Source organism: Arvicanthis niloticus, chromosome 24 (genome assembly GCF_011762505.2).
Source record: "Arvicanthis niloticus isolate mArvNil1 chromosome 24, mArvNil1.pat.X, whole genome shotgun sequence".
NCBI classification, from domain to species: Eukaryota; Metazoa; Chordata; class Mammalia; order Rodentia; family Muridae; genus Arvicanthis; species Arvicanthis niloticus.
Window position 1 is genome coordinate 7,809,121 of NC_133432.1, and position 27,761 is coordinate 7,836,881.

The 27,761-nt window shown below is 51.2% G+C and overlaps 1 protein-coding gene across 1 annotated transcript; it reads right to left on the minus strand.

Annotated features, from left to right (window-relative positions):
- Window positions 1–282: 282 nt before the first annotated feature.
- Window positions 283–24,999, minus strand: Suds3 (SIN3A corepressor complex component SDS3). Its single transcript, XM_076922571.1, has 13 exons — window positions 24,718–24,999; window positions 22,113–22,182; window positions 18,304–18,359; window positions 16,829–16,900; window positions 14,739–14,758; window positions 13,267–13,423; window positions 9,328–9,423; window positions 8,216–8,277; window positions 8,057–8,078; window positions 7,100–7,205; window positions 3,371–3,455; window positions 1,464–1,549; window positions 283–1,374 (listed from the first exon to the last, which is right to left on the minus strand). The coding sequence occupies exons 1-13, from the start codon at window positions 24,857–24,859 to the stop codon at window positions 1,350–1,352; spliced, it is 999 nt and encodes a 332-aa protein (XP_076778686.1). The 5' UTR covers window positions 24,860–24,999; the 3' UTR covers window positions 283–1,349.
- Window positions 25,000–27,761: the final 2,762 nt, after the last annotated feature.

The following is a 27,761-nucleotide window of genomic DNA, read 5'->3' on the forward strand; positions in this document are numbered from 1 at the left end:
TGGGGTACAGCCCCTTGCTATGAGAACACACTTCCATATACAGAGCTAGAGCCCAAGGCAGGCAAGGACGGTAACAGCTAAAGTGTCCTAACACCCTTGGTGACAAACATCAGGTACATGGAAATGGGTTTCATCATGGGAGCTCCCAGAAGGGGTTCACTGCGGTGAGCATGGAAGAGTGGGGTTCACGGCAAAGATGTGGGGATCCCTACAGTACCCGTGGTGAGAGTGGGGTGGAGGAAGGCAGAAGGGAGAGAAAAAACAGACGACTTGGCAACGTAGTTAATAAACATCATCGTTTATCCTCGTTTCTTACAAATCTCAGGGCAGAGCGGCTCTAAATCAACGGTGGCTGTACAGTCTTCCATGGAGACTTTCCACACCAAGAGGCGACACAGACGGAGTCCAAGGGGCTAAGAACACAAGGTGTGGACAACCTGCTGATCGCCCAGAGATGGTGACAGTCGCTCTGATCCACTTCTTCACCCATGGCAATGGGGCAGCTAGAGCATAAGGAACCCCTGCCAGCCACACGAGCCATGTCTCCAACTGCAGGCCCAGGGAGGAAGAGGGCCGTGGCTTCGCTGGGGCTCAAGCAACAGACTTGGTGGCTGCAGCTTAACAGAGCTCTCCTTGTGACTAACGTGGGACAAACCTCCGGGGAGGATGGGGGTTCTGAACAGCTCAGTACCGCAGCTGGTCCAGCTACAAGAGCGAGGCACATACTGGTCAGTGTGGTACCCACCTTGCCATCTCAGCTCTGGGGAAGAGCAAACCCACACCACAGTGGGGCACTGACAGATACTTGGAGCCATTGGGAGTTAGAGAGAGGGATTACAGATGGAAACCTCTGAAAATGTCTACCTCCTCCACTCTGTTAGGGCCCATGCCCCAGTCCTATCCGATGGCTGCAGTGTCCAAGGTGAAGACACTCAGTCAGCGGAATAGAAGCCCAAGGCAGAGGAGATGTTCTATATCATTTATTTCTCTGAGAAAGCAGAGTCAGGAGAATCCTGCCCCATGCTTCTGGGCAGCAGGCACACACAATCCACCAATCAGATTCAGGCGGGAAAGGACACCCACTGCTCTTCAAAGACCTAAAGATAATTGTTAAAATGAGTTTCCCTTCAAACTCAAAGGAGGTCTGAAAAAGGATCAAGTATAAACAAAACAAGACAAGAGAGGGGTTCAGGGAGGGTGGATGAGCCCCAGTACTCCGAAAGCAAGAGTCTCTGGTGACTGAGTTCTGGAAGAGGCCGAGGCAGGAAAGAGCGGTACAGAGATGGAGGTGGCGGCCATGTGAGCGCCCTGAAGACTCCACAGTGCTCTCCATGTCCCAGGCCAAGGAGCTAGTCCCGGTAAGTTAAGAATTTTCTATTAAGAAGAAAACAAAACAAAAATAAAAACCACTCCAGAAAAAGGGTCAGGGGAAGAGGAAGCGCGTAGAAAGTCAAGCCGCTGACCGCCGGCGGATCACGAAGAGCCCACGCTGCAGCTGGCCCAGGTAGATCCGCATCTTGGTGCTGTCGCTGGTCTTCCTCACCCAAATCTGTGGGGACAAGACCAGGGAGGGTGAGAGAGGCGACTCCTGCACAGCTTGGGTGTGGGCCGTGTCTGCCTGAAGGGGCCATCCAAGCACCCGGCTCTAGAAGCAGCCCCTGGGGCCTGACCACTGTGGAGAATCAGCCAGTGCCTGTGCCTCTGATAGTGCGGGCTCCGTGTCGGCTCAGCCACCAGGACTCTGGACTTGGTGATACTTTCCAACACCAGAAAGATGCGCACTCAGGAGCAACAACTTTTCAAAGCAATTTAAAAATATATTCCTTGCCCCAAGAAAATCCCCTCACTTAGCCTACCAATAGTCCCCCTGCCTCAACAGCTCCTTGGCCCCCGTGGGGTACACTTGGGGTGCTTCACTCACAATACCTCTCCTCACTGGCTTTCCATGGCTTGAGAAACTAAATGGCCTAAAGCAAGGTTTGTAGCAAGCTTTCCCCTCACAGGGCTCTGCAGAGAGGGCTCTGCTCCCCTCAGGCTGCAGGCTGTCCTTTTATTCTCAGTCTCCCTCCATTTATAGTGAGTAATGAGTGACCGGAAAATATAAGTAGAACACGTAGCTTAAACTGGAACAAGCTGAAGCCCCTGCTAGACCATTTAAACCAAAAACTGACCTGCTGAGTCACCCACCCGCTGACCCACCAGCCAAACGTGCCCACAAAGGCCAAGCAGCTCCAGAGTATGTGGCAGTGGGTCTGAACCCGGGCTGGAGCACTCCCAAGGACTGAGGCTGCCCCTCCATCACAAGGTGCAGAGCTGTGACCCCCTGAGGCTTCGTCCCTTTGGGAGCCCCTCAGCACCACTGGGTCACTGGACCACACTGGCAGCCTCTGATAGAATGTGATGGTCTTCACGTTAGGCTCCACAGAGGCCTGTGTGCTCTGCAGAGCAGCCCAGCATACAATCACAGGCCCTCTTGGCTGCAGAGCACCGTGTCTGTCTGGTGGACGCCGGCACAGCTCTGGCTCAGAGGCAACTCTCATAAGCAGCCTAGGGAAGAATGGCACTCCTTTATCCAAGCCTGTCTCCAACTTCCAAGCAAACTATCATTTTGCAAACTGGCCGCATTTAAGAGCATTTTCGATTCAGGAAGCTGAGAGAATTCCAGCGGCTTAAGTTATTTCATAATCCGGTTTCATTAGATTTGCCGTGCACAGGCACAAATCACTAACAGAGGAGAGACACATAAAAATCAATTTCTCTGCAGACATTTGCGACTGATAAAAGATCAATCCGATGCAGCCATCAAAGTTTCAGACTTTTAAAAACTTGTAATGGTGTGAGACACTGCTGACATCTTCCTAATGAAGGGCCGGCAGGAGCCCCAGGGCAGTGCAAGCGTCCTCAGGTAGCACACAGCAGCTTAGCATGCAGAGAGGATCGCCTGGCAGCTCGGCATTCAGAGGCACAGCAGGGCATGTCAGACTGGACGAACAGCCAGGAGTGGCCGACCAGCGACACCAACACCCATTTACTGAGCACTCTGGTACAGGGCCTCATGCCCAGTGACTCACTAGTCCTCACAGACAAGTCTGTTGGTGTGTAGGAACGTATGAAGCCACCAGAGGGCACCAGAGTGCTCACCCGCCTCTTGCTCTCTGGACCCAGAGCATACATAGCTGCAGGGCCTGGCTCAGGCAGGCAGGGAGGCTCAAGGGTGCTGCTGATGGTTTCAGGGTTAGCTCAGCCCCCAGTGCTGAGCCCCCACCCCCCAACAGGAGACAGGACTCCTCTGCACTTCTGGGGCGGGGCTTTTTGTCAAGTCTGCTGTACTCTCAACCTTTCTCAGAACAGCCTGCTCTCGGACACCTACCTCGTTGGCTCCCACCGAGCTGATCACGCAGCTCAGTTTCTGGTTGTCCTTAGACTCCAGGTAGATGGCCTGGCTCTTGTGGTACCTGCCAAAACCAGGACACAAACAAAAATATCAGGACAGAGGAAAGGGCAGGAAAACAAACACCCCAGTGACAGAAACCATCACTCCAGGAGTCTCAGCAACCAAGCACGGGCTTTGGAAAGCAGGCAGGCAGGCAGGCTTCCACCTTGACACTGATGTCATCAATAACTGTTTCTTTGAGACAGGGTCCCTCACTCAACCTGGACACTCTGATTCTGCTAGACCTGCTGGCAGCAGGGGAGTCCCAGAGGGGCGCTGCCGCAGCCTCCCAGCACCCAGTACCACACACAGTGACAAACACGTGCCACCATGCCTAGCCTTTTACATGGGTACTCGGGAAGCAAACAGAGGCCCTCACGCTCACGCTTCCTATGCAGAGAGGTATGGAAAGCTCCCTCTGAGCAGGGTAATGGAGACAATAGGGACAGGGAACACAGAACCATAAGGTAGGTCCAAAGGGGGGACATAGAGCAGGGAAAAAGCAACTGAATCTTACATACTACCAAAAATCCTAATATTGTCATACTAAAATTAACTTCATTTTCCAAAACCTGACCCACTCCACAGCTCTGGAGTCTCAAAGGACCACACTGCCACTGGAGACAGGCCCTGCATTCAGGTGAGAGCTAGAAGGTTCATCTACTCAGTGAGGAGTGACTCCACCTCTGGGCACACTGGCAGCTCCAGATTTAAAGATGGGCAAGAAGAGAAGAGGTAGAGGGTGGGAGAGAGAAAGTGTACACACACACACACACACACACACACACACACTCATCTCTCTCCAGAATGTCTTCTGTGAGGGGTCACTATTCTGCATCACAACATCAGGCAAACTGACAGCGCACACTGAATGCCACGGAAAGCAGAGGACCCAGGCAGAGGCGGAACGCAGCTCGACCACGCCAGGATGGAGCCCTGACCCGCACTGTCCTACTGACGTCATTAAAGCCCCGAAGAAACATGCTTTGTACCCCTCCTCTAGAAAGACATCAGGACCCAGAAGCTCTGTCAGCCAGGGCTGTGTCTACAGAAGGGAGCACAGAGGAAGCTTCCATAGACAAAGGAATAAAAGCAGAGCACGGGGCCTGATGGCAGGGTGTGTGTGTGTGTGTGTGTGTGTGTGTGTGTGTGTGTGTGTGTGATGGCAGGCTAGTTCTGGGCAAGTTGGGGCAGGGCTTCCCAAACCCCTGCAGTAAGAACGGGCCAGGGCAGGGCCAGCTGCCACTGTCTCCAAAGGACTGACTCTAGACTCAAAGGGGAGAGCACTAGACCAAGAAAGAAAATGGCATCCCGAAATGTGTGTAACAGCACAAAAACAACTTCAAAATTCAGCAAAGAGAATGTTTGGGTGACATTGTCTTTCTGCTCACATGCAGAACACTTGAGTTCTGACACTTCAAACCAGACGCCTGTGCTGAGAGGACCAGATGCCGGCGGCGTGCCTTCCTCTTTTTAGAAAGAAAGAAGGAAGGAAGGAAGGAAGGAAGGAAGGAAGGAAGGAAGGAAGGAAGGAAGGAAGGAAGGAAGGAAAGAAAGAAAGAAAGAAAGAAAGAAAGAAAGAAAGAAAGAGGGAGGAAGAAGAGAGAGATGATAGATAGGTAGGTAGGTAGGTAGATGATAGGTAGGTAGGTAGGTAGGTAGATGATAGGTAGGTAGGTAGATGATAGGTAGGTAGGTAGATGATAGGTAGGTAGGTAGGTAGGTAGATGATAGGTAGGTAGGTAGGTAGATGATAGGTAGGTAGGTAGGTAGGTAGGTATGTAGGTAGGTAGGTAGGTAGATGATAGGTAGGTAGGTAGGTAGGTAGGTATGTAGGTAGATTTTACTATATTTTCCTCCTCAAGATATTTCAAAGTCTCAGGACAAAGTCCAGAAAGACGGAGAGTGGAGGCCACAGTTACAAAATGAATGCTGTCTGAAATATCACATCGGCTGGAAAACTCAGATCCATAGAACCGCTAGCCATAAATCTCACCGTCCCCAAGGCCATTCTTATACGCAGGCCTGATCTTTAAAGGCTATTTCGTTTTCATTATTACAAACATTTTTTTAAAAAAAAAATCTCACTTTGCCCCTAGTGTTAAGCAACTAGGGCCTGCCACCTAGTGGTGGCAGTAACAAGCAACAAACAAGGCCAAGACAGGAACACGCACGACCTGCAGCGGACTGACAAACACTAAAACAGGCCCTGCTCAGGCCCAACTTGATCTCTATGCTCCTTACGGAACAGTCTGCATGGAAGGGTCCACAGCTCGGATTCGGCCAACGGGGAAAACACTATCTGTATTAACACGAGCCTCAGAAAGTAAGCCCCACTGTCAAAGTGACACTAATACTGGGCATTAAACAACAGAGCTTATTTACAAATCTGTACCATAGTTGATATAAGAAAGATGGCGTGTGATTGCCGGCCAGTGGTGGCGCACGCCTTTAATCCCAGCACTTGGGAGGCAGAGGCAGGTGGATCTCTGAGTTTGAGGCTAGCCTGGTCTACAGAGTGAGTTCCAGGACAGCCCGGGCTGCACAGAGAAACCCTGTCTCAATAAAAAGAAGAGAGAGAGAGAGAGAGAGAGAGAGAGAGAGAGAGAGAGAGAGAGAGAGAGAATATGAATGTGCACACACATGCCATGTCACATATGGGAGGCCAAAGGGACAGCTTGCTCAGGCACCACCCCCTCAGCAGCCCCAGGACTGGTCTTTATGTACACACTGTAGTCTGATGCAGAGAGCTGAGCATCAGGATTTGGGCTTCTGAGGTCCTGGGACCCGCCATGGCAGCGAGGGATGACTAGACATAGCAGCTAACGAGCCAGCCTGTGACTCTGTGACTGCCATCAACTCACAAGGCCATACCACCACTAACTTGTCAATTTCTAGCTAAATAAAACACCGAAACAGGAGAGGTCACCAGGCTGTTATAAACAGTGACGGCAGAAGCTCTCTAGCGAGCCAGGCCTCCTCCGTACAGCCATGTCCACGTACACGCCTGACCGCACAGGAACGTGGAACAGCAGCCCTGGAAGGATGGCAGGAGTGATGTACTACCTGGGATATCTAACCAGTGTTTGTTGAATGAATAAATGTATGAGCTTCTCAGGTTCCTCTCTATTGTTTTCAATGAAAGTCCCAGGCAACCGGAACGGTTCATCTAAGTGTTTTAGGATATAATTTCCCAACTCCGCTTCCTGGAACACCTTGAAAAGTGACAAGAGTGTCTAAGAAGAGCGTCTACCCTATGAGAACCCTGCAGCACTGAGAAGAGCTCCCACTCGGCTCAGGTAGCAGAGCCCTCTAGCCTGGTTAGATCACAAAATCCTTTTCTCCTGTCACCTTTAACATAGAAGAGGGTGTGGAAGGGGGCATATACCCTGTCATGGCTAGACGGGGACAGCCAAAAACTCTAGTGTGGAGACAGCAACATGATGCAGAAAGCACCAGGGTTCACACTCGGAGAAACACTGCTGTCAGTGACCTCACAGAGACCCTCAGTCTTCAAGGAGAACCTCACTCAGCACATGGGTTTGAGCCTCGGCACACCCAAAGATTACACTAATATACAAAGCTGAGAAAATACTGAGACATCATGGCTCGCCCAGCCCCAACCCTCCAAACCGCCGCGAGCAGCCCACGCGCCTCACTACTCACCATCTTTTATCATAGTACAGTTTGCCATCTTCTATCCGAGCCTCAAATCTCTGGGCCGGAGACTCTGCGGGTGTGGCAGGCAAGTGTTCAGGAGAGGACGGGGAAGCTGGAGGAATTAGAGATGCCAAGATGACAAGCAGACAAGTGAACCTGGGCCTGAGCAAGAGGCCCAGAAATGCCACGCAGGAACGGATGCACCAGTGCAGCCACAATTCCGACCTGCAAGTCCTTCAGTTGTATATGGAAGCAAAGTCACCGTGCTGCCTGGGTTGGGTGCAGTGGCGATTCATAGGGGCCACTGGCTATTCACAGGGGCCACTGGCTATCCGTGGACTGCTGGCTATCCTCAGGACTGCTGGCTATCCACAGGGGGCTCTGGCTATTCACAGGGGCCTCTGCCTATCCATAGAGGTCACTAGCTATTTACGGGGGCCATTGGTGTTGACTGCATCAATTTCTGCAATCTGGTCACCCCTCATTGACAGGTCACCACACTAATTCTACACTTAGTGTGGACACCAAATCAGCATAGCTCACTCAACAATTCCTGAATGTTTCAAGGGTGTATGGTCTACTAATGAGGACTAGGGGCAGCCAGGGGGCTTCACCAGGATCAGACCATCCCTAGACTAACAATGCCAGGGCAGAGCTCCAGAAAGCCCAAGCCATCGAAATTCCCTATGGTTTCATGATTGGAACAGGAAATGGTCCTGAACCTAGTGCCCACCCGACACCCACACAGAAGGGAACCTTCGAGAGCCAACCAAAGGTCTCCTTTAAAATAAATCCTAAGGAAAGACAAAACAGCACAGCTGGCTTATAAAGAAACAGCATGGGAGAGACACATTATGATTTCCTGTCTTTTTCATGACTTCTCATAATACACTCCTGGAAATCTCACATCCGCTTTTCCAATGACAGGGTACAAAGACTGGTAATATGTCATCGGGCACTCACCTGGTCTCTTGGGTGACTTAAGCTGTAGGAAGAATAACAACAAAAACGTCTCAGAGAAAATCATCTTAGAAGCAACTGAAAGCATCAGAGATGTCATGGTGACTTTAACAAGTGACAGGAACTTACGTCACACGTGAGCTCTCAAACACCCCACTGTACCTTGTTCAGCGTTCTCAGGTCCTCCATGATCTGCTCGTCAGTTAACAAGTAGTTTAGCTGAGGTTTGGAGAGTTAAAGAAGGTGTGTGGAACACACGGCTTCCGAGGAGACAAAGGTACACAACACTCAACACTTTGGGACTGGCACTGCCCAGGCTACATAAAGGCTGTTCTCAAGGTAAGAACTTGCCTCCTTAAAAAGCTGACTCTCATGCTGAAAGTCATCAGGCATAGAGAAGAACTCAACATGCCCCCCGTGCAAACTGCTCTGAGGGGAAGGGAAGCTGTTCAGCAGATGTCGGCAGTGGTGGGAACACAAAACAGTAAGGTGACAATTTCATCTCAGGGTAGAAAACACTGCCGCTCACAAGCTTCCCAGACATATAAGGGAAGTCTAGGCTCAGATCATGCTGTGAGGGGAAAGGCCTGGAGCACGCCTTCCTTCTGCTGGTCGCACCCCAAGTACAGACCACTCTGGCAAACTGCTACATTTAACCTCCCGAAGAGAGCTACTCCATGCTGGCCCATTGGCCATGTCTGTGGCTACACAGCATCTTCCCATGAACACCCTACCTACTTGTGGTGCAGTTCACGACCCACTAGTGTAAAGGCAGGTAACTCGTAGACCATGGCAGTACACAACCCACTAGTATAGAGAGAAGCATCTAACTGGTAGACTAGAGCAGTCTACAACCCACTAGTGCAGATGCAGATAACTGGTGGGCCAGGGCAGTCTGCAGCCCAGTACTATAGTCAGATAACTGGTGGGCCAGGGCAGTCTGCAGCCCAGTACTATAGTCAGATAACTGGTGGGCCAGGGCAGTCTGCAGCCCAGTACTATAGTCAGATAACTGGGGCCAGGGCAGTCTGCAGCCCAGTACTATAGTCAGATAACTGGGGCCAGGGCAGTCTGTAGCCCAGTAGGCAGAGGGAGGTAACTGGGACGACAGCAAGCAGTGCTGTCCTCAGTTTACACATCTCACTGTAAGCTGCCCTGAGCTTGAAGGGGGTGTGAGAGCAAGTATTGCCCCTGTTTTGTGAGATTATGACCCTGCATACAACCGAGCCGGTAAGAACAGGATTTCATAATTTAAGCTCAGCACAGACGGATATCAGGAGCCGGTTTTCTCCTCTTGTCTGGAATGGGGACAGGATCGTTTGGTCGCCTCCGCAATTTTCTGGTCATGATGGGCTTCACTTCCATAGAATCTGTGGCAAGAATGGAAGGGGTAAATCTAGCCAACTGCCCCTGAGGCCAGCTGGAGTCCCTGCAGTGTAAGAACGTGTCCCACGGACACCCCAATCACAGCTGTGTGACCAAGCATGCTTATTATGTACGAGGCCAGGCAGATGCCCAGGCCAGGCTGCAGGCCCTGTCTGATCTTACCTGAGTCACGCTGGCTGAAGAGCCACAGTCACAGGCTATAAAGAGGCTGGAGATCAGGCAGGGCCTCAGGTTTGCTGCTCCCTCCCACAGAGGCTGGGTGCTGAAGCCCGTGGACATAGGAAGCCCTTTAAAGCCACTGACCCTCGGCATGGTTTTATATGAAGTCTTTGTTTACACACTCTCGACTTTCTTCTTCATAACCTTTTGTATCTACCAGAGGTCAAGACTGATACAAAGACAGGAAATGGGGCCACCTTTCATTCTGGATTTCTCTAGGAGGCTTGGGTGGATGGACTCCACACAGGGAAATCTCTCCTCCCCCAGCAGCAGCCACTTAGATCTGCTCTCCCCAGGGGGGATGGGCTAGCCTGGCACCTGGGTCTGATTCTGCTAAAACCAGCAAGACCTGCTATTCCAAGCTTCAAACGTCAGCTTCTATGAGTCTGGCCAGCGAGCCCGAGAGCTCAACTAGGGCAGCACAAAATCCAACTCCCAGGTTGGAAGCCCACACCCTGGAGTGTGACAACGCTGGAGAAGACACCTGAGCAGGACATGTCTCAGTCATGTAACCTCCAAACAGTTAACCCAACTGCCTTGCACTGGAAGCCTCCCCAGCTTCTGTGAGACAGGCACTACCTAGAGTCCCACTGGATCTTCCTTCAACAGTCCAGGTCCTATCCATCCATTCACCAGGAAATCCACCAGAGCTGGGACCCCAGGCAGTGCAGGGCCTGTCTGCCAGGGAACCCTGAAGACACAGTGGGTGCTAGGCAGTCTGGAGCATCCCCTGGAGCGCTGCCTGGCAACAGGAGCCCCACAGTAACAGGCCTTTTGCTCTGCACCCCGAGGCTGCTCACTCACTTCCTGCCCCTCCCCAGCTGCCGTTCAAACTTCCCTTTAACGTATTTTAACCATAAAGCAGGCTCACCCATCTCTCTTCTAAGAGGAGTCTAAGGGAGTGAGCCAACCCCAGAGCAGAGGCAGAGACCGGGAGACATGGGAGGAGGTCACTGTGAAGCTCCATCCCGATGAGGGGATGAGTCCACCGTCCTCCTGCATAGCAGTGACTATAGTCTCTGGGTGCTGAGACTGTCAGTGTCAAAGCAATTAGCCGCCAGAAGAAAGTTGCCCAGGACAAGGGGCTGCCATTTAGGTGGAGCCCATTCACCCCAGGTCAGGTCACCTCGTCCCCTCCCTCTCCGCAGTTCTTCATGTGCATCTTCCCGACTTCCAAAGCCCCTTTCACTGGCGCATCGGGCGCTGCCTCATACAGCCAGACTACAACGAGCCTGACACATCTTTACCTCACCTTAAACCTGGGAAGTCTGGGAACTCTCCAAATACTGCCTCCTCCAGGACAGATCAGTGAGCAACCTGACCTTCCTGACTCAGAGGGGTGGAAGGAGCGCTCTAATGGATTTTACTGAGACCGTGAGTAGCTTCCAACAGGGAGGGGCTGGAGGGTTAGCGACACCCTAGTGAGCAAATGTCAGGAAACAACAAAAGCCAAGCGGCAACAAAATGGCTGCCTAGTCAAAGGGAAGGCAGATTAAAGTGATCAAGCCTGGGCTGCAAAGGCAGCCGTTCCTGCAGAGGACCCTGGTTCAGTTTCCAGTCCCTCCTCAGGCAACTCAGAACCACCCTTAATGCCAGCTCCAAAGCATCTGCTGCCCTCCTCCAGGATCAAGGCAACTGCAAGCATGTGGCATAAACATGTGCACACACAAGTGGGTAAACACACACACACACACACACACACATACAAAGATAAATCTTGAGAAAAAAAAAATGGGTTTAACACTCGTGATGCCTTAAAGGGCATGAGATCTGCCTGGGTGTCTGGGTCACTTACAACCCTGGCCTCAATATCACAGGTTCACATCAGTCCACTCTGCTCACCAGAGAGTGGCCCAACAGCCCATGGGCAGGCCCCGGGGGTGGACAAGACAGCCAGACCCCCAGCAGCCCCCAGGTGAGCTGAGTCTGCACGAGGCAGCTGGCACAGCAGCTCCACTTCCAGCTCGGCACACAGCGACTGCATGAACAACTGGCCCTGGTGTGCCTAGGAGGCTGAGGAGAACGAGTGTCTCTTGCTACTCCCACGGATCCTGGTTCATAAGTGACAGAGCAGACGGCCCAAAACACTTGCTTCCTATGGCCTCTTTTGCTGGCCTCTCCTCGACTTTTTAAGGGACATCTCGAGGTTGAAGAGGCCATTTTAAGACATTGCTTACTTATGTGGACGGAGCTGGAAGCAGTCAGCTTGTTTCCATCCACCCAACACCATGGCAGCACCATCTGTGGAAGCCATTATCCTTCCAGCTTCAGTGCCTCCCTCCCACGCTCCACCGCCAGCGCTCTCCATGCCAAGGTACCAAATGGCGTGAGGAAGGACACTGGTACCTTTCTACCCACAGGCGAGGCGGTTTTAAATGCTCTGCTATCTGCTTTCCTGTAATACAAATGATTTCCCCGTCTGTGTCTTTCCTGCCTCCCGTCTCAGTTCAGAAGCTGGCTATAAAACCACCTGGCCAGGGCCTGATGCTTGTCAGTAACTAGGACACCAAGCACACATAAGGTGAGCATGTCCTTCCCTGCAGATGGGGCGGGTTTCCCACCAGCCTAATGGCAGCTCCTGAACAGCTGGAGGCTCTGCGGAAGTGATGAGGCCTCAATGCCAGTCACAACCACCATCAAGAAAACAGCACGAGGCTCAAAACAGGTGGGGGGACTGGTGCCTGACTGCAGCCATGGTGCCGCCTGACAGAAACAGCACTGACAGGTAAGCAGGCGGCCTGACGGCGCTACCGACACCCACCTCATGTTTCTGAGCTGCACTCGTGCCTTCTCACAAGCTCTGAGCAGGTTTTCAAAACTCTCACTCCCCTACCTCCCCCACCAGAGCCTGCCTCACTGTCATGGGGACCTGTGGAGGGGAGTCCGTCCGAGTGGATGGGATGGCCAAGCTGGTCCACAGTGCGGGCACAGAGGGACCCATGGCTGTAGCTGTCCACTTTCTGATTCCTGAAAACCCAGATGTTCTACAGAGCGCTGTTAAAATCAGCTATCCCAGAGCCCCAGAACCTTCTGGACAGATGACAAAGACTACGTTTCAGGGTGTACAGAAGAACACAGCACCTGTATGGCCATGTGGCAAATTCAGTGCTGACTTGCAATGAAGACCCTGCCAAGTTCTGAAATGGCGGTTCCTGCCAATGCTTTCTATCCTGTGATTCGGCAGCCTGCAGACAGCAGAGGGAGGGTCGGCCCTGCTGCCTGCCCCTCCCCCACCTGTCTGTAACCTACTGAGCTCAAGGGACATCAGATCCCAGCTAGTAGGAAGGAACCAGACTCTCAAAATACAGCTGCCCCAGAGACTTCTAAGCTTCATCACCCTGAAAGACTCTCTGGCTCTGAGCCTCATAGCACAGCCTGGGGGAAGAGAGGCCCCATCTACCTTCCTCATGACGTCAGAGGACAACACTCTTTTCTAATTGTAAGGACAGCAATCTCCAGGTGGCCCCCTAAGAAACTCAAATGTAAGACACAACGCAGCAGACAAGGAGCCAGGTAAGGCACGAGCCTGAGTGTGCAATTGCTTCTAACAGCCTGCATGTGTCCCGCCTGTCACGTGACCCCCAGGCAGCCCGGGCCGGCTTCTGTACCTCCCGTCAGCTCCATCGTGAGCTTCTCATTCTCAATCATCTTCTTTTTCTCCTCCAGCTCGGCGATCAGGTTCTCCTTCAGCTCCACCTTCTTGTCTTCAAATTCCTTCACCGCCGCCTTCTTCTCTTTAATATAATTCCTCTCCACCTGTTCCGTCTGACCGAAAGACATGCAGCTGAGGTGGGGTGGGCACCAGCCCCAGGCCAGCTCTGACCTCAGGAGCAGAGAAAGCCTGAGACTTAATTTCACCCACAGACCCATGGGACCAGAGGTCTTGGGGACAATGCCAACCGGTCCCCAAACCTGGCCCCCAAACCTGGCCGTGGAACAGCACTGGCTTCCAAAGCACTGTGCTGCCTGCCACCTGGCCCACCCCTCCCCCACCATGAGTCCACCGAGGCTTTAGAGTCTCTCCTCTCCGAGAGCTGGGGTTGCTCCTTTTGGAAGAACACAATTTCAAGTGAAAACAACCCATTGCAGGGGAAGTTTCTGCATTCAAAATCAATTGCGTGACACTAAAGCCAGCCAGCGTGCTATTACCACTGCTCCATAAGAACAAAAGCAATGCACCATTAATTAGGCGCCTGAACCCTTGAGTACTCAAGCATCAAAATTAAGCTATCAATAAAAGAAAGAACTGCCTAAAAGCCCGCTGGTAAAACCTCACCACTGTCCTGGGTGATGGCTGTGGGCTGTCACTGGAACATATATACTCTGCCAGGCCACGGCTGCACGCGCCAAACTCATTTTAGTGAAAACACCTTCCAGTAACTTGAATGTGACAAACCAAAAAGCACCTTGCATGTCCCACTGGCCCCAAGGGCAGCCTATCATCCAAGAGCCAGGCCCTTGTCCCAGCACCACAGCACGAAACTGTCTGTGACTTGAAAGGAGACGCTGACTCCACCTCGCCTTACGACCCACGAACACAAGACAGGGCTGTGGAGCCAACTCGGAGATGGAGCTATGGGGAACTTGCAAAGCACCAGGCTTATTCCAGGTCATAATATGAGGTAAAGGTCAGTGGACAGACTGTGGGCTAGACAGATGGGTTACCAGGGAGCTCGCTGCCCCTCCAAAGGACCTGAGTCTGGTCCCAGTGCCCACATTGGTGGCTCTCTACTGCCTGTAATTCCAGCTTGGGGGGGGGGGTCCAGCACCCTCTTCTGGCCTCCAGAGGCACATACATACATAAATTACATTTTAAATTCAAAAAACAAAAAAAAAAACAAAAACAAAAAAAAAAAAAACAAGAAAGGACCGCCAAGGGGCAGCATCTTAACCCAGTGTGCTTGGGAGGGACCACACATACTCCCGAGTGAATGGGGGTCTGAGCAGGCATTAGCATCTGCAGCCAAGTGAGCTGTGGTGACTTCCCAAACTGTCCAATTGCTGACAGACAGCAAGGCCAGCAAGCCAAGAGTCAGACTCTCCAAGGAGCCTACAAACGCAAAGGATCCCGGGTACTTACTTCCAGCTGGAGGAAGAGCTCTGAAAGAGAGGAAAACACAGTTAAGATTCGCCAGCCGCCATCTTTCTAGATACGAGTGTTGGGATTCACTGAGAGGCTTGGGCAGTTCTACCTCACTGACAAAATGCTCTCACTCAGGCCCACCCAGAGGACAGACAGCACAGTGAGACACAATACAGTCACCTTAGAGGCAGACTCCACATGGAAGCTTTCCAAGGGAGGTCTATACATGACAAGGCAGGCCCCTCTCAAGAATCCCCCAGAGGGCTTGGCTGGAATTTAACTCTGGTCATTCTCTCAAATTCCAGCTCCAAGGCACCCTGCTTCCTGAGGCCTTCCTCAACAGAAGCAAATTCATCAAGCTCTACTCTAGGCTTCCTCAGGGCCTACTGTGTGCCAACAACTAGTAAATGCCTATGTGATGGCTAGTCTTGGTGGTCATTTTGGCTACATCTGGAATTAACTAAAACCCAAGTGGCTGGGTGTGTTGTAAGAAATTTTTCTTTGAAAGTATTTGAAATGGGAAGACCCACCTTTAATCTGGATCCTCTGAGTTAGGAAGTGCATTAGTCAGGGTTCTCTAGAGTCACAGAACTTATGGATATTCTCTATACAGTAAGGGACTGTGTTGATGACTTACAGACTGTAGTCCAACTCCCCAACAATGGTCAGCAGCAGCTGTGAATGGAAGTCCAAGGACCTAGCAGTTGCTCAGTCTCACAAGGCAAGCAGGTGAAGAAGAGTGAGCCTTCCTTCTTCCAATGTCCTTATGTATCCAGCAGAAGGTGTGGCCCAGATTAAAGGTGTGTGCCGCACGTCTAGATCTGGGACTTGCCTTAGTCTCCTGGGATTAAAAGCATGTACTACCTTGCCTGGGCCTAAGCTTTTCATAGCCACTGTGCCTCACGATCAGGATCACAGGTGAGCCTTCCAATTCTGGATTGTAGTTCATTCCAGATACAGTCAAGTTGACAACTAGGAACAGCCACCACAGGAAGATCCACCTTTAATCCAGACCATAACTCTTGGTGGCAGCCTCTATAAAGGACATGAAAAGATGCTTGCTCTCTTTGCCTGCTTGCCCTCGCTCTCACTGACTAGTCCATTCCTTCACTGGCATTAGAGCCTACTTCTTCCAGATTCCAGTGTACACAGAAGACCAGCTGAGACACCCAGCCTGGAACAACTACTGGATTCTCAGATTTCCTGGTGCACACAGCCATCATTGGACGAGCTGGACCACAGCCCCTAGGACGCTCTAACAACCCTCTGTGTGTACACAGGCTCATTCTATCTGTTCTCTTCCTCTAGAGACCCGAATACAGACCAGCATCCCCCACAAGGATGCTGTCGGCTCTGAAAAAGATGGCAATTACTGCAAAATGTATCTGGGGCTTTCTGTCTCCAGGTTAGTGTGAGCCTACTACATTTGGTTCACAAATAGCATGAGCAGACCAGAAACTTCTGGTCTGTGGTCTCTTTTGCAAACCTCAAATCTAACGGCCCATTTACCTGTGCAAACACATCTACACATACCCCAAGGAGCTTTCAGACTTGCAGAGTTCAGACTAAGAGCCCAGACACTATGTCTGATGGAAAGCATTCAGAGCAGAAGCCAGGGTCACTCCAGTCTGGGGAACCGTGAGCCCGGAAACCTTCTGCATGGGCCCTTAACTCCTGCCACTCCTTAATTGTATGTAGCTCGGTACCTTTGGCCAATGAAATGGTGAGTTTCCTAAAGGCACAGACGATGTGCTGGTTGCTCAAAGTACCAATGTGCACAATGCTTGAGCGCCCTGAACACACACTGTCCATTAGACCAGTGGCATTCCATGCAGCTGAGAGCCTGAAATACACGGAGGCCAACACAAGGCCACGCCCCTCATCTCAGGTACAGACAAGCTAATCAAGGAGTGATGGAGGCCAGCCTCCTCCACCGAGTGGACCAGAGCGAGGAGTCGCCCAGAAGCCCTGCCTCCTGGAGGACGGAGAGCAGCCTTATGTAAGGGCAGCCTGGGCTCACCTTTCTCCCAGTGGAAGGTTCGGGTGTGATGGGTTTGCACTCTCTGGGCCTGAGCTGGAGCACTGACCTGCGTTCCGGATCCTCTCTCTGTACTGCTGGTCCAGCTTCTTCATCCTCTTCTGATATTCCTGTAGCGTACCTGATGGGGCAGTCACAGGGTAGAGACTTGGAGTCATCCCTGCACACTTGCCTCTCCTAAGTCCCTTTCTAGCAAGGAGCCACCTAGAGAGGCCTGTACCAGGGAGGAGGCACACAGCGGACACACTCTAGGGACGCAGAGCTCCCCTCCCCGGACGTCCCCCAGGGTATGAGAACAAGTAAATGGGCAAGGACACCAGGTGACACCGAGCACCAGGCCCTGTGGTCTAAGACCATGGGCCTCACTCTCCTGGGAAGGCTCTTTCACTTGCAGTGAGATCTAGGTCGTAACTATCCAGGAAAGCTTTGTGGGGTGGTAGGAACTCTGCCTCTGCAGCAGTAACACAGTGGCCGGCACCCAAGTGGGGGTTACGTTAGCACTGATAATAAAACTGAGGAACCAGATCACTTAGTCAATTCAACATGACTCAGTCGAGAGGCTCACGGCAGTCAGATGGTGCAGGTACAGACCCTGAAACCCCTGCTTGTTCAACCCCCCACCAAGGCAGCTGGGATGAGCCCCCATCTGTAGTAGGCGCCTGCTGTCACGGTAGCTGGCAGAAGTCCAGGGCTCAGGAGCGCATCTCCCGGCAAGGAGGCACCGATGGGAAGCAGTGACACTGACAGGGACCCTAAGACCTTCAAGGTGCTGCAGAGCCAGCAGCTGCTCTGCTCAGGCTGCGGCCAATGCTCGGCCACAGTCCCTTCTTCCTTGAGGCAGGAGGTGGGTCATGCCCCAGAGTCACATTCCTTAGAGAACTGTGACACTGTATTGCCAGATCTTGGAGAACTGGCCCTCAGTCTCAGGCTGCCAAGATTTTAGTGGCCACCATACTTGGAAGGCACTGCCATGTCTTCAATTTCACATGAAGAGAGAGCACTGTGGTGAAGCATGGGCTGGGCTCAGGAAGAAGAGAAAACTTAATTCCTTTGGTAACAATGCCCCCTATCTTAGAGATGTTTTTCTCCATTTGCATGTGCACATGCCTGTGTGTGTGCCTGGAGGTCAGAGGACATTGTTTGGCGTCAGTGAACTGTGGGGATCATAATCACGTCATGAGGCTTGGCGGCAAGCTCCTTTCCTCACAGAGCCAGCTTGCTGACCCACCAGAGCCTCTTAAAAGACAAAGTCTATCTTAGGTATGGTGGTTCTCAATCTATGTCCCAAGGCCCCAAGGGAAACTTCAAGAGAGCCTTCCATACTGAAAAGAGTGAAATACAAAAGCCAGGAACTCACTAGTTGGTAAGAGACAACAGAACATGTACAGATAACTGAAACAGACCAGACTCAACCCTCACCCGCACTCCCAGACAGAAGTGAAACTCTCGGACTTCAAGGGCTTGCAGCAGAGGCTGCTCTTGCAGCAGGGGCCACTGTGGAGCTCGGGGCAATAGCACACCTACCTTCCTGCAGCTGCTGCAGCTGCCTCTTCAAAGATGCCAGTTTGTCCTGATACATCCTGCAAGAGAGGAAGGACTCAGCTCACAGGAAGGAGCAGGCAGTCCTGGAGATGCATTCGGTGGTCTTCAGGGCAGAGAAGGGAATCAGGCTGAAGAGGTTTGAGGTAAAGAGATCACAAAGAGACACCTCCTGCACCTCTCAAGTGTGAACTGCACAGAGAGCCGCAGGCACTAGCGAATACCTACAGTGCAACATAAGCAAGAGCAGAGCAAGAATGACAAAAGGGGGCTGAGGAGACAGGGCAAGAACGCTCGCCACCAGCTCTACCTAACGACCCGAGTTCCACCCCTGGGACTGTTGCAGACCGCTCTGCCCCACGCTTGGGGGCCAAAATGTCGGGGACCACTCTATCAATGTTGGAACCCACACTGCCGAAAGCCTTGGGGGCTAAATTGTTCTGGCTCGTACTGTCCCAAGCTGCTCCGGTCCTCAGGTCAGGGTTCAGCAAGTGAGAGAGAATAAGGACGGACGCAAAGAATGGAGACCAGACAGAGTGTGATTCAATCCCGTTTATTCTTCAGTCTCTCTTCTTCTCTCCAAGTCCCTAGTTCCTAGTACCAAGTCTCAGGTCCTGGGCTTCGGCACCAAGTCTCAAGTCCTAGTCCTAGTTCTAAGTTGCTAGTCTCTTTCCCAGTTCCAAGTTACCTGCCTCAAGTCTCAAGCACTCTTCCAAGTACAAGTGTCTAATAATTTTTTCTGTCTGCCTTTTGCCTTTTATATGTCTCACTTCTAAGCCACGACCTTAAGTCTCACACCTTTAAATCTCACACACCCAAGGGAAGATCCTGGGTATCTAAAACAAGATGTTATCGGAGTGTGCTCAGCTGTTGTAGGCTGTTGTAAACAAGTCTCTTGTCAGGGTATATGGCTCAAGATGGCTGCTAGGATGATAGCGCCTTCTGTCGGTTCCCCACATGGGACCAGTAGCACAGTGGAAGGAGAGCCAATCCCTGCAAGCTGTTGTCTGCCAGCCACAGTGCAGCACGGTTTAACCCTCAAGTGCACAAGAATTCATAGACAGGTGTATTCCAAGGGACTGCAAAGGTTGGAATAAGGCACCCTTAGCAAACCTGTTTACAGACAGTGCAGCTGTGTAAGGGCCAGGTCCACAACTCGCTCTGTCACATGAAAGCCACTACCTTTCCAGGATCTGAAAAATAATGCTAATCCAGGCTCAAAAGTTAAGCCTCACCCTTAACCGGCTGGGTGAGGGCAGAGCACACAAAGCAATGTGGCCGGTTTGCACCTCTCACACTGACGTCCACCTGAGGACCACACACCAGCAAGTCCGTCTGAGCTCTGAGCCTGGGCATATCACATCTGGGGCAATACTTCTGCTTGTACATGAACAACCCCTAGCTTCTCAGTGGCAACAACAAAGGCCTTGGAGAACATGATTCAACAAGACCCTTTCACTCTCAAAAAGGCCAACAGACACACAGACCCCTCTCCTCACAACAGTGAGAGGCCCATGGCTGCTCTCAGAGGGAGGGCGAGCCCTAATGCACAACTCAGGTTCAGCACGATGGAAGCAGGTTTCGCCCCAGTGGCTGTCTAGCTCAGTAAGTATGAAGGAGGCATGGTCATCAAAAGCTTCTGTCTAAAACTGTTGCTGAGCGGGCCTGGCTCTAGAGATGGCTCAGGGAATTAAGGGCACTGGCTGTTCTTCCAGAGGACCTGGGTTTGGTTCCAGCTCCCATGTGGCAGCTGACAACAGTCTGTAAGTCCAGTTCTGTAAGGCCCTCTTCTGCCCTCCAGGTACTGCACACACGACACACAACACATAGGCAAAACACCCATGAACATAGAAGAAAAATAAACACATCTTGTAAAAAAAAAAGCAATTCTGAAACATGGCAAAGACAGGTGAGGACGGTATTGGAGAAGTCTGCGGAACCCAGGGGACCAAGTCCCCGGCACACACACAGAGGGAGTAGGCAATTCTGAGTCTCTCCTGGAAAGGGACTGCTTGGGGAATGAGAAAGAGATGGGGGTGGGGACCAGATCCACCAACATCACATCCACGGAGAAGAGTCTGTGAGAACAAGTTTCAAGCAGGCCAGACTCACCCAGTAAAAAGCTGGCAGAGCAGAGGCCAGGCAGAGTGTCAGGTGCAGCTGAGTGCACACACGTGAATGGTTAATGTGACCTTGGCCAGCAGCGGTCACACCTGGATGAGTTGCTCCTCTGGGGTGAAAATGACAGATGATGCTAGAGAGATGACCATGCACATTTGAAAGGAGAAGCCAGAGGGATGATACGGGGACCACCCAGCCTACAGGAGCTTAAGGATTCAAAACCAAGAGCCTCAAAATAGACCCAGTCACCACTTCCTAAAAACTAGGTGTGGTACAAAACCTATAACCCAGCACTGGGGGAATGTGAGTTCAGGCAGCCTTAGGTGACAAATGATTTCCAGATGAGCCTGAACGTCATGTGACCCTATCTCAAGCACGGCCTACACAACCATTCATCTGGGCACAGATCAGGTAGCGGGTGGGACAGCGGCACCCACCTGAGGTTCAGCTACTCGGAAGGCTGATGTAGGAGGACACCGGTCTGGCAACATGGCCTGGCTCGAGATTTGCTTCATGTTCATGGGTGATGCTGTGTTTCTCTTTAAAAGCTAACAACAGCTGGGTGGTGGTGGTGTGCGTGTTTAATACTAGCGCGTCTCTAAGTCCAAGGCTAACCTGGTCTGAGGAGCAAGTTCTGTGACAGCCAGGACTATGCAAAGAAACCCTGTCTCAAAAAAAAAATGAGTAAATAAAAAATAAAAAGGCCAGGCGTGGGGGTGCACACTGTCAATCCCTGCACTCTGTGAACTGGAGACTGTGGGGGTGCACACTGTCAGTCCCTGCACTCTGTGAACTGGAGACTGTGGGGGTGCACACTGTCAGTCCCTGCACTCTGTGAACTGGAGACTGTGGGGGTGCACACTGTCAGTCCCTGCACTCTGTGAACTGGAGACTATGGGGGTGCACACTGTCAGTCGCTGCACTCTGTGAACTGGAGACTGTGGGGGTGCACACTGTCAGTCCCTGCACTCTGTGAACTGGAGACTGTGGGGGTGCACACTGTCAGTCCCTGCACTCTGTGAACTGGAGACTGTGGGGGTGCACACTGTCAGTCCCTGCACTCTGTGAACTGGAGACTGTGGGGGTGCACACTGTCAGTCCCTGCACTCTGTGAACTGGAGACTGTGGGGGTGCACACTGTCAGTCCCTGCACTCTGTGAACTGGAGACTGTGGGGGTGCACACTGTCAGTCCCTGCACTCTGTGAACTGGAGACTAGTCCAGTCTCAAAACAACTACCTGAATCTCCTCAGAAAACAGTCAGGGCTTTAGCTAACTATGACTGAAGACGGTGGAAGGGCTTTCATGAGCATGTGTGAGAGCAAACAGACGGTGTGGGGGGAAAGTGGTGGTAGCCTGCTCCCTCGATCTCCAGGACACTCGGGACACCCAGCATATGGCCTACAATGTAGGACAGGGGCTGGGGGCCTACTACCCATTTTCCTGGGTACCAGTTTTCACAGTAATTCTAAAGGCCTTACTGCCCCACCATGTCCATCAGGGCTCCTGCTAACCTGGCCTCAGAAGAGGTTCCTAACCGGAAGGCTCTTCGATGTGACCTGAGAGGGAAATTACAGAAACATTCCTGCTGTGCAAGCACTGAGGTCAAAAGGAGTCTCTGTGAAGACTGAACCGCCTCTGTATTCCAGGGAAAAGGGCACAGGGGCTACTCACTGTTCCTTCATCTCCACATAGTCTTCCTCATCATGCTTCGCCAGGTCGGTCTCGCTGGCATCCTCCGTGTCTGGGTGAAACGAGGGGAGAAGCGGGCGGTTACAATCATAGCAGTGCAATTAACAGGCTTCTGGGAGAAGAATGAGTTTCTATCCAATGTGGGTCTGCATAAGCCTACTAATTAAAAAAGTGTGTGTATGCGTGTTTGTGTGTTTAAAACAAAAAAGAGAAATGCCACTCCAACTTGGGTTTATGCTGAGAATGTACTTAAAGAAACAAACAAACAAACGAAACAGGAGCCGGGGCAAGGTACTTTGTTAAATGTTTCAAAACCTTGTACTTAAATAAATTTTAACAAAAAGGCTGGAGGCATGGCCCAGTGTGTAAGAGAGCTCACTGTTCTTTGCAGAGGACATGGGATTGCCTCCCCAACACCCATATCAGATGGCTTACAATGGCCTGGAACTGCAGTTCCAGGGGATCTGGCGCCCTCTTCTGGTTTCAAAGGGCACCTGTACATGTGGTACACATGAATTCATATAGGAAGACACATATAGAAAGCAGTGAGTTAGAACACTTTCAGTTGTATCTGTGTTATGTGTATGAACGTTCTGTAGGCGCACCCCTGCATGCCTGGTACCCACGGAGGTCAGATGATGGCTGGAGCTGTCGTTAAAGATGCAAATGTAACTTTTATTCACCTGACGGCTTTTGTCATCTCTGAGGCTTACTGCCTCTGATGCTAACCCCGGCCTAGTCCTGGAAGCCTCTAGCATCTGTACATCTAGTCTAGGCCCAGAATGTTCTTCAGCCTCTGAGACCTACTGCTGAATAAACTCGCCCTTTCTTATTCTTTCTGACTGGATGGTTCAGTGCTGCTGTCCAGACCCAAACTCCTCTGCAGGCTGTCTTGTTTCCATCTGACTTCAGTTTCTTAGTGGATGGCTCTGCCTGGCTTCATTCTAACTTTGGCGTTATCTTCGGCTCCTCCTCATTCTGTGGCTCGTTCTGTGTCTAGCTTGCTTGTTCTCTCTCACACTGTCCCAGTAAAACTGCTTCCTTCTTTTCTTCTCTGGGCTGTTCTCTTAAGTACCTTTTTCCCTCCCATCTCCTGAGAGTTGATTATATCCCATTCTGTCAAATCTTTCTCTGATCCATCACCTTGTCTGACACTCAATTAGACATCACTTTCTTTCTTTCTTTTCTTTTCCTTTTTTTTTTTTTTTTTTGGTTTTTCAAGGCAGGGTTTCTCTGTGTAGCCCTGGCTGTCCTGGAACTCACTCTGTAGACCAGGTTGGCGTCAACTCAGAAATCCACCTGCCTCTGCCTCCCAAGTGCTGGGGATTAAAGGCGTGCGCCACCACTGCCCAGCTGGACATCACTTTCAAACTGGAGTGCTTCCTTCTACAAACTAACTTTCCCTTCATTGTTTGGGATTAAAGATATGCACTAAGGGCGTGTCTGTATTCAAATCAGAGGGTGTGTGCTAAGAATGAGCCAAGCCAGTCCTTTTTTTTTTTTTTTAATAAATACACAATCTCTGGATTCACAGTGTGATCAAATATCCTGCAACATATAGACAGTTGTAAATCATTCAAACCTGGACCCTCAGAAAAATCAGTAAGTGTTCTAAACTGCTAAATCTAAGCAAATATCTGAGTCCAATGGCCTGGATGGGGATCAATTTTGTCTTCACTGCACCCCCTGGTGTTCATTACAAGAAGTGCATCTTTTATGTTGAAAAATTCCTAGTCTAAACCTTGCTTTTTTTTTTTTTACCATAGTTAAACCAAATAAATGCACTCGGTTCCTTCAACTTTCTGCTCTGCATACGCTGCTACGTCTGAGAGGCTGTGGCAGACCCAAGTCTCCACGAAGTCACCCCCTTTCCTTCAGTGGAAGAAACTTTCACGGAGGTCCCGTCTAGAGCCAGTCAGCTGTTAATAGGCACTTGAGAGACTAAGAACCTCCTCAACAGTCGAGGTAGCTTTTTGCTTTTTACAGCCCGACTTTGTGCCAGAATACTGTCCACTCCACCCATACAAAGGCCTCCCCTTGCCCCTTGCCCTTATGCTTCTAGCTTCTCCTCCACTTAGTTCCTTCCTCAATCCCTCTGGGTGTCCCTCACACTCGCCAAAGGGTAAACAGGTCCAGATTGAGATCTGAGGCTTCAGGAGCGATAATGCAAATGCAAAACTACTCGGTCCGGAAAACAAATCCCGACCTCGCCTTTGGCCCACTTCACAGTGGCAGGACGGATTCCATTTGACCCTCACACCTAGGAAGTGAGAACTCCAAGCTACTCCGCAGGAGGTGGGTAAACAAGACAGCTTTAAGGTCACAAAGCTGGAGGAGGTGCCGGCCAAATGAATACTTAACACCTGCCCGATCCCAGGTCCCCAAGTGGGGCTAAGGGCTTTAAACACTTTGAGACGCTGGGGAGCGAGGAAGGCAAGGCGGGCATCACTCCGACCCAAGTGCGGAAATGAGACACTGGGCTGGGGACAGTCTTAAAGGGACCCCCGGCTCTGAAGAGCTCTGGCGACTCTCACCCCCCACCCAAGCCCCCCGACTCACAGCCACTGGGCCCCGATCCCCGCCGCACCTTCGTCCGACTCTCGGCCCCGACAGCTGCGCTCGTCGTCCTCGGCGCTCTCCAGCTCCTCGTCGTCCTCGGGGTAGTACTCCGGGGCGGGCGGCGCTGCAGCCGGAGCGGGCGCCGGAGCCAGCAGCCCCGCGGCGCTCATGTCGCCGCCTCGGGCCCCGGCGGAGCGTGTCCCGCGGAGATCGCGGCCGCCTGGCTGCGCCCCGGACGGCCCCTACCTCGCGCAGCCGGAGCCGCGGACTCCCGGTCTCCCTCGGCGCCGAGCTCCGCCCCCGGCGCCCGCGCTGGGCAACGGGGGCCTCGCGCACGGGGCTACTTCCGGGTCGTGGGCTGCCCGGTGACAGCCTGATCCAGCCGTCCTCGAGAGAGTGGGCGAAACGCCGGGCTCCACGTTCTCTGACACAGCAGCGTCGTCATCTCTGTCTTAAGAATCCTCGATCGGCCAAGGGGACGGGGCGGAGGCAGGTGTCTCTGGAGTCAGGCACATTTGTGGGCAGCCATGCCGCAGTCAGGATCCCGAAGTTGGGAGGACACTTCCGCAAACGGCCACCAGGCGGCGCCTGGAGTCAAAACTAAAGTGTGGATGGAAGCGACCTGATGGGCGGAGGCTTTGCAGAGCCCTGGATAGGTAGCAGGCATGGTCTCTGACTCAAGCAGATGAATGACTTAACCCGTTCCCGTGGTGGGCTTGGAATCCTGGGCAGCCAGAGTGTGTGTGATACAAAAAATGGGGTGTATGGTTGCGCTCCTGCCTTAATGCGGGCTTTATTAAAAATTACAATAAAGGCAAGTTGCTGCCATTTCATCCGCGGGGCGGGTCAGGTGAATATTATGTTCTAGGCCTCGCCAGTGCTTTCTTTTGAATAGATTTACTGGGTAAGCTGTTCTCCCAATTTTACAAATGATCAAAAGAGTTATCACTCTCTTTTCAAAAAGAAAAAAGAAAACGGTGGCATTAGTTTAGAATCCCAGATCCAGGCTGACCACGGGAGAGCTGCCTTGTGTTTCCTGGAACATAATCTTTAAAGTATTTTGGCCTAAAGCAGTAACTTGCTAACCTGATCATTTTCACGTGAGTAAACAGAGCATTTCTCTCCAGGAACTACATTGGCTTAAATTCAGAAACCAACGCTGGGCAAAGTAGCCTTTAGTCTTAGGACTAGGGAGGCAGAGGCAGGCTGAGTTCAAGGCCAGCCTGGTCCAGGACAGCCAGGGATACACAGAGAAACCCTTTCTTGAAAACAAACAAAAAAGACATGAAGCTGAGTTTCTCTGTGTGTTAATTTGCATAGCCCTATATTCCGGGAGAAGAGGAACACAGGGTTACAGGTTTTGTTTTGTTTTGTTTGGGGGGGGGGGGGAGAAGAGGAGGAAGAAGAGAGACCTATGGGTTCAGCCTAGAAGCTCATGACTTTAATCCTAGGTGCCCAGGGAGCTAAATGCAGGAGGTCAGAGCAAAATCAAGGCTTGCCTGGGTTTCAGAGTGAGTTCAAGGCCAGCCAGTTTAGTGAGACTGTGTTAGAAAAAACAAAACAAAACAAAAACAAACAAAAAAAGCAAAAACCAAATAAAACAAGGAGGGCTGTGGATGCATGGGGGTTGGTAGGGCACTTGCCCGTCATACTGGAGACCTTAGCTTCCCTCCCTAATTGGAGAGGCAGGGAAGATGTGTCCAAAGGAACCCCATTCAGTTAAATCTGCTCTGAAAACAGATGAGAACACGGGGAAGTCGGGGTGGAGCCCAGGACAGTCAGTATTCTGCCTTTTCACAGCCTCTGTGATCAAATGTTATTTCCAAATTGGCCCCCGGAGAGTCTTCTAAAAATGAGAACATTTGTTCTGGGTCCCATTTATTTTGACATTTCCTATTTGCTACCTTGTTTTAATTAAATCTTGGCTCTCTTTGTAAGGGAGAGTTCCTCTGTGCAGAAATGCAAGAATGTCCAGAATGCAATGCTGGGACAGCTTTTCCAGCAGTTCAGGGATTTGAAACCCCTTCTCAACAAGAGTCTTTCTTCAAGCCGGGCCTCAGCAGAGGTTCTCAAAGCTGTCTCTTCTCCAAAGGATGAGGTCACCTTCCTGTGTGTGCTTGTGCATGCATGCGTGCATGTGTGTGTGTGTGTGTGTGTGTTGGATCACATGTAAACTATTTGTAATCCACCACACTGTGGGATCGAAGCTCCCAATCGGTAATACTATTCCAGAAGCAGCAAAAATAATGGGTATTATTTTTTGAAGTCCAAATTCGTTGATACAATGAAACAAAAGACAGTTGGGTTTGTTACTAAATCGTTCGTTACAAAAAGCTTGGGGCTCTTTTTTGTCCAATCTTATTTGTGTTCAACTTGTATTTCTGACTCCCTGATTACAGCCAGCCAGTGTGCAACTTGTATTTCTGACTCCCTGATTACAGCCAGCCAGTGTGCGTTTCTGTTTTTCATGGATTACAGAGACACACAGTTGGATGATGACAATTTGCCCCTTATCTTCCATGAAGATGGCACAGCTGGCCCAAGAAGCAGTTTACTAAGTGCTCTTTAGTGAAGAGGGAAATCGACTTTTTAGAAATCCCTCACGACTTTAGGCTTCATCAAATTTTGTCATTGTCTGTAAAACCTAAATGTCCTTCAAAATCAAGCTTTGTCCCTTAAAGTCCTCTACCACTTCTCCCAAATAGGATATTCAGTCAGACACCCAGATGAAATCTGATACGCAAACAATGTTTAGGATGCAAATTTTGCTGGGGGAATACAACGGGGGTGGTGGGAGCAGGCATTATTTTGACATGTTTGAGTCTCTAGGTTCAATCTCCAATACTTAAAAGAGGGGTGGGGGGGGAGGGGACTGGAGAGATGGCTCAGCCTTTAAGAGCAGTAACTGCTCTTCCAGAGTTCTTGAGTTCAATTCCCAGCAACCACATGTTGGCTCACGACCATCTGTAATGGGATCTGATGCCCTCTTCTGGTGTGTCTGAAGACAGCTATAATGTACTCATATACATTAAATAAATAAATAAATAAATAAATAAATAAATAAAGTCAGCG

Excerpts from the sequence above, each read along its gene's own strand:
- Suds3 (XM_076922571.1), bottom strand. The coding sequence starts at position 24,859 with ATGAGCGCCGCGGGGCTGCTGGCTCCGGCGCCCGCTCCGGCTGCAGCG. Across the intron at positions 13,424-14,738 it reads AGCTCTTCCTCCAGCTGGAA|ACGGAACAGGTGGAGAGGAA; the intron begins GTAAGTACCCGG and ends TCTTTCGGTCAG. Across the intron at positions 9,424-13,266 it reads CACGATGGAGCTGACGGGAG|ATTCTATGGAAGTGAAGCCC; the intron begins GTACAGAAGCCG and ends TTCTTGCCACAG.